The sequence below is a fragment of the Rhagoletis zephyria genome, unplaced genomic scaffold (genome assembly GCF_001687245.7).
Source record: "Rhagoletis zephyria isolate East Lansing unplaced genomic scaffold, Rhagoletis_zephyria_1.1 Rzeph_scaffold_00179, whole genome shotgun sequence".
In the NCBI taxonomy this organism is placed as follows: domain Eukaryota; kingdom Metazoa; phylum Arthropoda; class Insecta; order Diptera; family Tephritidae; genus Rhagoletis; species Rhagoletis zephyria.
The window spans coordinates 363,626-376,471 of NW_016157263.1; the positions used below are offsets into that span (position 1 = coordinate 363,626).

Here is a 12,846-nt window from a genome sequence, read left to right on the forward strand (position 1 = left end):
TTGCCTAAAATATTAAATTTCAATATGTATGTCTCATTTTGTTCATAGGTTATGTGACTTTACGTGACACTGTTTTCCGTTTTGGATTTTTTATGAATTAAAAAGAAAAAAATTTAATTTTTAAGAAAAAAAAAATTATTTTTATTCTTATTTTATTTTTCGGCCGCTGTGGTGTAGTGGTCCTTCCTTCCATATAGTTGGAAAAACGCCCTCTTCAAGAGATAAATTAAATATCGCTGTTAACGGCTCATAGAGATAATCAGAACAAAATATAAGAATACAAGTAGGGATCTGGTCAGGACCATAACTGAAGGACTTCTTTAAGGATATCAGATAAACTACTACATCATCGGGAGAATTACTGGGATATTTATTGAGTTCATTGGACATAGTTTAAAAGGATAGGCAATGTTAGCATGTGAGTTAATGGAATAATTGGATTCAAAAAACTGAGCGAACATGTTAGAAATTGTTTGATTATCACTAGAGACGGTATTTTGATACTTCATGGCGGAAGGAAACCCACGTACATTTCGCTTGGAGTTTACGAAGTCATAAAATGATTTGGGGTTATATATTATACGCCGTTTGATTTTACACAAGTAAGCTTTATAACACTTTTTGTTTAATTCAAAAAACTTATGACGCAAAAGTGAGTATTTTACATAGTATGAGTGTAAACCGGTTTTTTTGTGTAATCTAAAATAACGCGACTTTCTGTTTTTCAAATTTCTCAGTTCTTTAGTGAACCATAACTGTGTTTGCTCTTCAGGAACATACATGCGTTTAGGCACATGCTTTTCAAATAATTTATGTAAAGTAAAGTTAAAAAGTGCAACGCTTTCTTCAATATTTTCTTTAAATGCAGGCCACGACAATTTAGACAGTTCTTTGTTAAGCATTTTAAAGTTGGCTTTCGAAAAATCAAAGCAAATATTTGGTTTGAATGCTTGGGTACTGCAATTTTGACCATCACTTATAACTTCGTAAGATACCTCCATAGCAGGGTGGTAGACATCTTCGGGCAAAACTAGTGGATCACACTTATTTACAACGGACTTAGATGCATCATCAACATAAACAAGATCTAATACTTTACCAAACTTATTGTGAAGAACATTAACCTGAGTTAGGCAGAGTTCAGCCATCTCCTCTAAAAATACGTTGTTGCACGCACTAGACGGGATTGACAACTTTTTGCGGCCAACGGCAGAGCAGCATTCTAGTTTGAGATTCTAACAAGATGGAGTGGCTGCGCACACTGCTAGGCAAACTAGGCAGATTATTTTGGATTTTTTTTTTTCAGTAGCACAATTTTCCAGTATTTTTTTATTGTTCAATAAATGATTATAAGTTATCATCAGGTCAAGGTGCAGGGATGGTATTTACAGGTACAGTAGTCGAGAGTTTATCTTTAATTTAAGCCTAAGTGGAAGATTCTACCACCTTTTCTTTCTTTGCTAGAGCTTCTCAAGTATCGCAAAAAACGCGAGTTTTTGGCACTTTGACATCGTTTTTCTCAAAATCTGGACCTGATGAAAACTTGATGGTTACGAATTCGTAATCAGCACAAACACTTTTATCAAAAACATCTTTACCATTAGCCGCACCAAAATCAGTGTTGCCCTGTGTTATACGCAATTTAAGTGTTATGCAGACTCAGGTTCTTTAAATAAATTGTATTTTTTTTTGTAATTACTAGATTTGACCCAAGCGGGACAAGCGATTTAAAAATAAAAATATAGGAATTTAAAGAATCTTATGCGTTCCTATAGTTTCGAGCGTTTTGATTTATCCTCAAAAGATAAGAACTCATTTTCTTACGTGTAATTCCTATGGGAAAATAAACGATCAATGCGTGACCTTTTAGAATTATCGCAGAGAGGGGAGATTCTTACTATACCAAATACTAAAATTTTAGTCGGGTTGCGGTCGCATCGCAGGTTTTTTTTACGTGGTCTAATATACATATGAACGGGCCATTCCGTATCAAATTAAATTCTTCTAAACTAAGGGGATTGAAAGTCCTTCAGTAATTACCAAGTTCTGGGCGATATAAACATATACAGATACTTACTTGAGAGTTTGTACAGCCAGTTGGCTATCGTAGCGACGTTCCGGTGATGGGAGTTTCTCAAAATGTGTAAGACATGGATGTATTCGGTGGTAATCATCTCTATGCTCCCCCCAAGACCATCCAGCCTCTATTTTGTTCAAAGCCCACATTTCATGTATGTTTTCTGCTAGCTTTTCTTTTATCTGATCAACGGAAGAAGGAAGCATTACACCAGATGTATCAACCGGATTAGGTACAAAGGCGGTATCATCTTCAATAAGCCATGGTCCGGCCAAAACATTCTTATACAAGTTTCCAAAGTAAAAACATGGATCTAAGCTTAGATTTTGATGTGGCATCAAACATTGTACCAGGGGGGAAAACCCTATTGGTGGAGAAAATTTTAGGCGCCCATGGTCTCCGCCAAATAGAAAGCGGCAACTAAAAATTAAAAATTTTATTACATGAGAAACATAAGCAAGTATACATTTAGCTCACCTTAGTTTTGAGGAACAACTCATAACTGGGAAAAACATCCCATCCAAATTAAAATCTCGGAAGCAGCCTCGAACTTTATTGCCGTTAAAAGAAAATGTAATGATTGGTATTGAAAGATCGATTGTAACCCCAATAACATCTCCCTTTCGTATAAATGGCTCCTCAGGTAAATGATTCACAATCAAAGTACGTCGTCCACCTGTCCATAAGTAAGCACCGTCGAAGCCAAAGGAATAAAGGTCATCACCCACGCCGTTTCCTCCCCATTTTTTCCCGCCTCCCGGATATGGAACATACCCAGAAGTGTTAGCCCAACCTATTCTTAAATGTGGCATCATGTGAGTGGTTTGTTCAATATGGTCCATAGTGACTTCAAAGTACCATTTTTGGTACATTGCGGAACCATCTACGCGCCCGACAAAAATATTGGGACGTATGCTAAAAGAAAATAAATAAATGTCTCAAGTAAGTTAACATACGGAATAATGAATCAGAAAATTTTTACCTAGCTACATGATCGACCAACTGGGTTTGCAGCAATAAATTTTTTCCAGGCAATAGAAAGTCGCAAATATTATTTTGCGATGACCGAACTGCCACACCATTGCCAACACAAAGAGAACACAATACATCGAGAACTTTAGGGTCTCGACCATGTTTTTCCAGTAACGAGATAATAACTTTGATATGCTCGTCACGCATCATGTTCAATGCTTCTGGTGAATCAATGAGTACGCAGTGTAATACATCCAACATACCTGAGCCCTCACTGGATGCTTGTGAGCCCAACCGCGAAAATAACCAATTTAAACGGTTACTGTTGGCAAACTGTGCACAATTAGTATGGTTTCCCTTGATAATAGCGGCCAATAGTTGATAAAGATATGTCGATATCAAGTCCCAGCTTTGACCAGTCTCATCGCCAGCCAAAAAACTTGCCAAAAATCCTTGCGAAGTGATCACATTAATTTTATCGATAGCTTCTAGGATTAGATTGAGCACTCCTTCTTCTTGGAAAAGGTCTTGCCGATTTCTGAGCGCTCTAAACCGATTTTGCTTTTCTTCATGCTCTGAAAATAAATTAAAGATAATGGGATTTAACCACACAGACTAGCCATTATTTACATTTTTAGACAGAAACATTCATATGTATGTGGTCGATTATTTGACTGGCAACATTACATTCGTACGCATTTTTTCTACAATATGAATCAATTGTCCATCAAATAACAGAAAACCACCTCGGTTTTTAAATGATATGATTAGGCATGGTCAAATCTATGTTTCTGTAAAAGCATGGTTTTAATAATTCCTTTGGCTTCAAAGTCATTGGCNCGACTAGCCATTCTTTACATTTTTAGACAGAAACATTCATATGTATGTGGTCGATTATTTGACTGGCAACATTACATTCGTACGCATTTTTTCTTCAATATGAATCAATTGTCCATCAAATAACAGAAAACCACCTCGGTTTTTAAATGATATGATTAGGCATGGTCAAATCTATGTTTCTGTAAAAGCATGGTTTTAATAATTCCTTTGGCTTCAAAGTCATTGGCATTCGAATGTGTACTGGCAACGTTACACTTTTAAGAAGTTCAAGGATTGGTCATGTCAGAAACCTTGAAATTTCTGCGAGTGGGTGAACGAATATTGCTAGTTTTTCAGTATGTCATCTACAATGAATGCAGGAGGACATCTGCATACTAAATTGTTAAACATTTTAGGTTTTTAAGGTTTAACCAAAAGGCTTCGCTAAACCATTTTTTCTTCGCGTTCTTATTCTGTCATCATAAACCAATGTGTGAGCTAAAATAAGGAATCTTCTATTCAAGGTTAAAAAATTCAACTCGATTATCCTTAAAAATTGCAACTAGGTCAAAAATTATCCTACAGTAAAATTCTTGACCGGAAAATCTTTGTTTTATCGTCACAAATAAAAATTACTTAACTTTGCTGCAAAAACCACTTATGTTTAATAACTTAAAAAATTCATAAGCCCATCTAAAGTGTTCTGTGTTTTTTTTTAATCCATTCTGAATCACTGTTTTTTCTTTAAATCATCTAAGACAATTTCAGAACTGATACGGTGGTTTCTGTAACTTCGTTAATCTTAGATACAAAAGTCNATCTTTGTTTTATCGTCACAAATAAAAATTACTTAACTTTGCTGCAAAAACCACTTATGTTTAATAACTTAAAATATTCATAAGTCCATCTAAAGTGTTCTGTGTTTTTTTTTTAATCCATTCTGAATCACTGTTTTTTCTTTAAATCATCTAAGACAATTTCAGAACTGATACGGTGGTTTCTGTAACTTCGTTAATCTTAGATACAAAAGTCATAATGCATTTATAGCAGTTTTATAGAAGAGTTCTTGCGTAAACAATTTTTAGCAAAATAAATAGATTAATAAACTCTTCATAGTCTGGTGTAGACTTGTACCAGATTCTATAAAATTGTAGTGAATACAATCACGTGGAAAGGGATGATAACTTATCAGTTTTACATGTNAATTTTAGGTTTTTAAGGTTTAACCAAAAGGCTTCGCTAAACCATTTTTTCTTCGCGTTCTTATTCTGCCATCATAAACAAATGTGTGAGCTAAAATAAGGAATCTTCTATTCAAGGTTAAAAAACTCGATTATCCTTAAAAATTGCAACTAGGTCAAAAATTATCCTACAGTAAAATTCTTGACCGGAAAATCTTTGTTTTATCGTCACAAATAAAAATTACTTAACTTTGCTGCAAAAACCACTTATGTTTAATAACTTAAAAAATTCATAAGCCCATCTAAAGTGTTCTGTGTTTTTTTTTAATCCATTCTGAATCACTGTTTTTTCTTTAAATCATCTAAGACAATTTCAGAACTGATACGGTGGTTTCTGTAACTTCGTTAATCTTAGATACAAAAGTCTTAATGCATTTATCGCAGTTTTATAGAAGAGTTCTTGCGTAAACAATTTTTAGCAAAATAAATAGATTAATAAACTCTTCATAGTCTGGTGTAGACTTGTACCAGATTCTATAAAATTGTAGTGAATACAATCACGTGGAAAGGGATGATAACTTATCAGTTTTACATGTTGCAAAAAAATTCATTGAGTTCTAGGCAATCACATATATAATCAAAATCTTTAGAGATAAAGATTTCAAAGAATATTTTACAAATGTTAGCTTCGCCTTATATAAATAGAATAGCTATTAAAACTCAGTAGTATCCCTGCAGTGAAACCCCAAACTAGTCAGGAAAAATACTAGTTTACAACCAGAATTTCCTGACTGAAACCGAACTAGTTTAAAAGTGATCAGACTTGTAGTAAGTACAAAAAGATTTATTCATGCCCAGTTTTATTTGACTTCGACAGTTTAATACAATAGAGTACACAAAATATTCTAACTTTTATTTGAGTATATGGTAAACCGTTACAGCGAGTACGTACTCGCTATTTTACCATACCTGTTAAATAATGATTAATATTCATAATGATTATTAATTAAACCATGTTTTTTTGGATAACCGTTTAATGATTGAATACCGACATTGGCACCTGCTTAATGATTAATAATTAATTACTTAAACAAAATATTTTAATTAATTCGTTAACTTTAATTACATCATTATTGAATTATTTTTTATCATTTTCAATTATTTTTGACTTTTTTTAATTACACGATTAATATAATTATTTGATTAATTTCAATTATCAATCAACAAGCCAAAGTATAGACACATATTAAGAATATTTAATAACTGCTTGAATTATTTATTTATTTTATTCTTATCCAAATCTCAAATTTTAAACACTAATTATTACTTTTAAAAAATTTTTTATTCACTTAGTTTACTCAAAAATTAACTAAGGTATCTTTTTATTTTTAACTAAAATGTTTTCCATATTCAAGCTTTTACTTTTAATATAATTTAATCGAAAATGCATTTAAATTTATGTTCGAAAGTTTGAAATATTTATGTATTTATTTTTCCTTTTAATAAATACTCAAAAAATTTAACACTACATAAAATTGTGTAATGTATTAAAGTGTACTTAATCAAAAGTTTTTTATTGTATATTCATGAATTTATTATATTTTTTGACTTCCAAAGTAGTCATTTTGGCCTATAATTATACTAGTATTTTTCTGTCTATTTTGAACTAGTATGAGACTGGTATATTTCTGACCGAAATCTGACAATTGTCATCTCGTAGGACATCCCCGTGTTAAAAATACCAGTTGACTGCATGGAAAAAAGGTAGCTGGCTGACTAGTTGGGCATGCAGTTCATACTAGTTGTGAGGTAGTTTACAACTAGTACATTTGACTACAGGGATAATACTCAATTCGCAATTATTCAAGGTAAGACTTTCTTCAATATGTCTTATTATTTATTGTTAAAATGAAACGAGAATAGTTATCAAGTCAATAAAAAAATTTAAATCAAAAGAAAACACTGGCCACGTTACATTTATTTATTAGGTAGTTGTGCACCGAAATCAGCTACGATTTCTTTTTTTCCATATGGCATACGTAAGATGTCAACAATACTAAGAAAACATGTTAAATATCCTTTTGGAAAGGATACTTAAGTATCCGAAAAACAACTTTTTAGTTTTTCACTGGCTACGTTACACTTAACATTTGCGGTACATTTCATTACGACTTAATAGGAGTTCTAAACAACTTTTTCGCTAACTTGGAACGTATCCTGTTAAACTAATTTATTTTCTATCGTTTAGAATTTTTTCATCCAAAATAAACGAAGGAAAGCTTGTGTTTTTGTAGTTTTCCTTGTTCTAGTATTGAAAACTGTTTTTAGGTTCGAGAAAAATCTTTCGAAAAAAGAAGCGAAATATTAAACACAAATTACTTGGACATGATAAAAATTAGTGTCAGAAGCAGCTGACAGATATAGTGAATACCAATATGTACAATATTTGAAAGAAAGAAAAAATCGGACTGGTTTACTTTCCTGCTGAATTGACCATGTATATATGCACATGTACCCAATTTGCCAAACGACTCTGAATATAAAAAGATGTGGTTGATACACACAATGCATATTTTTCAAATAAACGAAAATTCAAATAACGAAGCTACACTGAATAAGATGCACTTTGTTTATTTAGAAAAATAGTAGTTTCGTTCCTCAACTTTTCTGGATAAAACCTGTAAAATTGTCAAAAAGCAAAATTGCTCTCAGAGAAAGAGGGAAAAACCAAAAAGTACGGGAACGCTTTTCGGGTAAAAACTGGTGTATAGCTACGGTGACCATATTTATGGGAGCCGAATACGGGACAAAATTTAATTTTGTGAATTTATTCAACAAAAACTTACAGATCTTAAAGTCCAAGATCCTAGATTTATAAACCCTGAAACAGCATCCTTATAGTAACATTTCAAATTTGTGGGATATTTTTCTCGAGATTTTCAGCCCGCGAAATTTGTTAAAAAATTCGTTAAATTTTAGTATTATAAAGTGTAATATTGATATCTCTAAGACTTTTTTTGGCAATTCTTTTGTTGACGGTGTAACGCAGTTTTTCATACAAATTAAGCATCTATGTTCAACAATTTTTTTAAAAGGGAAGCAAATGAGCATCTCTTTCCACTTGCACTTTATTATACTCGAATTTAATGAGCTACAAAACTGCTAACCAAATCTTTTTTCTAAAGATTCTAATTAAAAAGTTTGAAATTTTGGTGAAACATTGCAGAATTAATTTTTACAGTTTTTTGCACAAAGTCGGAAACTTGGATTTATATGGTTTTTATTAGACAAAGAGCTTTACTTTCATAAAAAAATAATAAACATTATTAAACTAAAGAAAAATGGCCAAACCTTGCTAAAAAGTCGGGTTCTGATTTATATTTTGGTCACTGTATGTATTCCTCGATTCTAATCACAGGCATTCAAATTAGAAAATAATAGCTGTTTATGGAGAAAATTACGATCATATACCAACATCACTTAAAACTGGTTCATAGGCATGCCATTTTAATGAGCTGTAAAGGCGTCAAAATACGTAATACAGAATACGGGACAAATACAGGATATTAAAAGGAATTCAGAACATTTGGCGTCCCGTATAAAATAAATAAATTACCATTACAATGGGTCAAAAAAGAGGACTGTCCCGTATAATAAAGGACGGATGGTCACCGTACATATGGTAGATTTAGATAAAGTAGGCGATGCTATATCTATTTCTGAAGTTGATGATATATATGAAAAATTATTTTCCATTTTATCAAATTATAAATGTAAATTACAAAATCGAAGAGACAACAAAAAAGGCGCACGTTCTTTTTTTCACTCGCGTAATTGATCTTAAACGGCACTAATCGCGAGTTACAACAAATCTTTAGGCAATTGTTTTTCGTTTGCATATATTGTAATATTTAAGTAAATCAAACCATGGTTTAATAATTACAGGTATTGTCTTCTCTGAGAGCGCATTTTCCAATCTGCCTTATTTGAAAAATACCGTTGTTGCCCACACTAAAAGGTTTACTGTAAGGGAGAAGGGATATTTCTGTACACCATATACCTACGGTGACCATCCGTGCTTTATTTCAAAGGACAGCCCTTTATTTTAACCCCCTGTCCTATATACTTTTTTTCAAAATAAAGGACGCCTTTTGTCCTTTATTTCTTAAACTATCCTTTAAATCAGCTCTGCATTTTTTAGAGGTAAATTTTTAAACACAGAATATGAAAAATAAAAATGTCCCTTATAAAATATAGTGAAAACCTTCGCCAGTTTGTTTCGCACCCAACTTAAGTGTTTCTATTTAATCGGTAATCTTTGTACAATCTATAAAGCACGGGGAAAGTTGTGCCCAGGATCGTGTTGCACGCTGAGTTTCCAGTTTCGCTGAAAGAGAACAATAGACCCCCTGCTGCACAGTGCTTCAAAACTGGCATTTAGTGTTCGTAATTCACTGGAGCCTTAATTTTTCATTTTTTTTTAATTTATTTTATTTTATAATAAATTTCAATTTTGAGTGAATAATCTTCAGTAGTTACTAAAATATCGCAGTTTTCGTATTTCTGAAAATTACCGTTATATGGGAAGTAGGCGTGGTTATTGTCCGATTTTTAATATTTTCGGCCATTTTGTATGCTGTATCAAGCCCAACCAACAACTGTACCAAGTTTGGAAGAAATCGGTGCAGCGGTTACCAAGATATACACATGTAACCATAAGTGGGCGTGGCTACGCCCATTTTCAAAAATTTATTATATTCTTATTTTTCGTCTAAAAATTTTGTAAATATCAATTTTGAGTGAATAATCTTCAGTAGTTACTAAAATATCGCAGTTTTCGTATTTCCGAAAATTACCGTTATATGGAATGTGGGCGTGGTTACTGTCCATTTTCAATACCAACCTACCTTGGATTAACAGAAACCTACATACCAAATCCGGACGGACAGACGGACAGACGGACGGACACACAGACATGGCTTAATCGATTCCTCTATTCATTCTAAGCATATATGTATACATTTGTCTATATCTATCTCGATTCGTTTTGGCTGTTACAAACAACCGTTATGTGAACAAAATTAATATACCCTTGTGCACAAGTGCGCTCGGGTATAAAAATTTCTGCTGCAAGGCACATGTTATCTGTAATAGGGCGGGTCGATTTATTTTTCATAAAATCGCATATGCGGAAAAATGTTCTACGTATCATTCTGAACAACTTCGCTTAAGAAACTATGGGTCTAAAACCAATTTCGAGCCAGCGATTTTTAAAGGAAAGTTTCACATCAGGTAAAAAAAATTTTGTTGGAAAAACTTAAACAATTATTTAGCTGATTTATGAGTGTAAGGGTACAGAAAGCAGTCTATTTTTTGGAGAATACTTAAATAACTTTTTTTAAGTCCTGCTTGCTTTCCAAGCGTGGTATTTTTTTCGACTAACATCAGTCACAGCCATAACACTTTCACGATTTTTTTCCGTTACGCGCCGAAAAACACTGGTTAGCAGTTGAATGTATCGTTCAGTTCCTTGTATGTGGCATCGAACTTGTGGGTCAGGAAGGGTCTTCAAATTAAAAATATTCCTTCAAATGGTTATACGGAATGTTTCTAGTAATTGGTGGTTCTAGATAAAATATTGTCATCATCCAAATCTATCATAGGGAAATAATTGGAGCAGTCAAAATTAATTTTACATTTCTTGTACTCTCTAAGTTCTTCTATATCGCAAATTTTCTTTATTGCCCGGTGGCGTACTGATTTATGATCATCGTAAAGCATTGATAGCAAAACATTTGTTGGATGAGAAAAGTATGAGTTATTCTGGACTACTGAGTTGATAACTTGCCACTCCTTGGATGGAAGAAATTGCGTGAGGCATATAAATTTGAGGATAAGCGGACTGCCGTATAAAACAGAATGGTTAAAGTACATCGGAACATAAACTCTTATTACGTATTCTGCTAGAGTTTTTAAGTTACAAGGTGGTGCACTTTTTGCAACGTAGAATCGTAAAATTCTACTGGCCTTGGTTAGACAACGGGAGTGCGCCACAGGTCCAGGTTTTATGTTAGCTAAGTCAACTGTAATAAAATCATCCGATATTGCCGAAGTCATTTGAAGCAAATACTTTACATCAGTCGATAAATCGCGCTTCCAATCATCTGATGAAGAAGGTGGCATGTTTTCTAGTAGTATGGTTTTAGAATCAACTACACTCTGAAAAAAATTAAAAAATTGTGTTTAGTAAAATGTTTTCTAAGAAAATATTCCGAAAAAATTATTTTAATACCATTTTCCCACACATCCAATTTATTTGGTTAATAAACCGCTGGCAGTTCTTGCTCCGCTCAGTTTTGGAATTATCGAGAAATTCGAGTAGGTGTCGAAAAATAAATTCATTAAAATGTAAGGAGGCATATAAGCCAATGCAACGGCCTTCACAAATCGATCTCAAAGCGCCTTACAATACCATACAAAACGCCTGTGTTAGTGCTTTCTCCATCGCTGGAAATGCCAATTAAATTATTTAAACTGCAAACCCTTTTCGCTGAAAAACTCCCTAAGCTGCCTTTGCTTGGTAAAAGCATCTTCAGCTTGAACTTTCACATATCCTAATAGTTTTGAGTTCGGCTCTTTAAGGGCGACTAAATGTGGGTTTTCAACCATGATTTGGGGCATTTGCCGTCAATTTTTTCCATTGTTAATACGTCATTTTGTCTTCCATCAAATGAAAAGTAGCTGAGGTTGCTGTCGTCTGTTTGGCTTTTGCGTACTGCTTCCCGTGCCTTAATCTTTTCTCTGGATACTTTATCCTATCAATAATAATTAGGTCTCCAGTTTCACCTCTGTGTCAATATGAAGAGAGCTGTTGCTAAACATGAAGCTGCTATGTTAATATTCCAAATCTGTCACATCATCGCGAAATTCAACGCCGAGTACCTTTTGGGGTAAGCTCGTGGTTTCAATGAAGTTATTACCTCAGATGGTGGTATTGACTGACTTGGTTCATATGTAGAACCATGACTCCGGTCAGCGTGTTGATCCTGCATAAAAAATTTCAATCTTTCCGGAATTTTCCCACAAACGCATAGGCTTGCTTTTAAATTACATTTGCATTCCATAACATCATAATCATCCAAACTTATATTTAGTATTTTTAGCTTTAATAAACGGTAATTTTTTATTTCATCAATCAATGCCATTTCTAGTTGTTTTGGCGTAGATAAACTAGCATACATTTCTTCCTGCTGGTACAAAAAAAAAACCTTTAAACACGTTGTTTAATTAAACCAAACGTGCTAAATAACATGAGAACATATGCTGTCGTTGACCAATACAATAAATAGTCTTCTAAGATGAATGTTAAATTGAAAAGCTACCATTCGTAATTTAAATCCGTAATATTATTTAATTGTACAAGTTCCTCAGCTGTAGCGAAAAATTAAATAAATTAATTTATTAATAATTAACCAGTTAATTACATTATTTAATTGTACAAGTTCCCCTGCTGTAGCGAAAAATTAAGCCAAATCCTTTCCAAGAACTTCGCATCCTTTGCTAGCAAAATGCGTTTTCCATAATTCATACTGCACGACGAAGCCAGCACGCAGTAGTTCAAAAATGGAATTTAATGTTCATAATTCACCGGAGCCTTCATTTTTCAGCAAATTTTTACTAAAACGAAAAAATATTTATTTAGGTGAAAATTTTTTATAACATTTCAAATTTATTTTTGGGTATTTTTTTCGTTTTGTTAGAACCATACAATTATTTTCAACTACTTTTTGTTATGTA

At 33.1% G+C, this 12,846-nt stretch overlaps 1 protein-coding gene across 1 annotated transcript in view; it reads right to left on the reverse strand.

Moving 5' to 3' along the window:
* The window catches only part of RyR (Ryanodine receptor), a 407,955-nt gene that overhangs the window by 352,295 nt on the left and 42,814 nt on the right, over window positions 1-12,846 (reverse strand). Inside the window, exons 4-6 of the mRNA XM_017608916.1 lie at window positions 3,060-3,624; window positions 2,555-2,992; window positions 2,078-2,497 (exon numbers count right to left, since the gene is read on the reverse strand). Coding sequence (XP_017464405.1) covers window positions 2,078-2,497; window positions 2,555-2,992; window positions 3,060-3,624 — 1,423 coding nt within the window. The remainder of the gene's footprint in view (window positions 1-2,077; window positions 2,498-2,554; window positions 2,993-3,059; window positions 3,625-12,846) is intronic.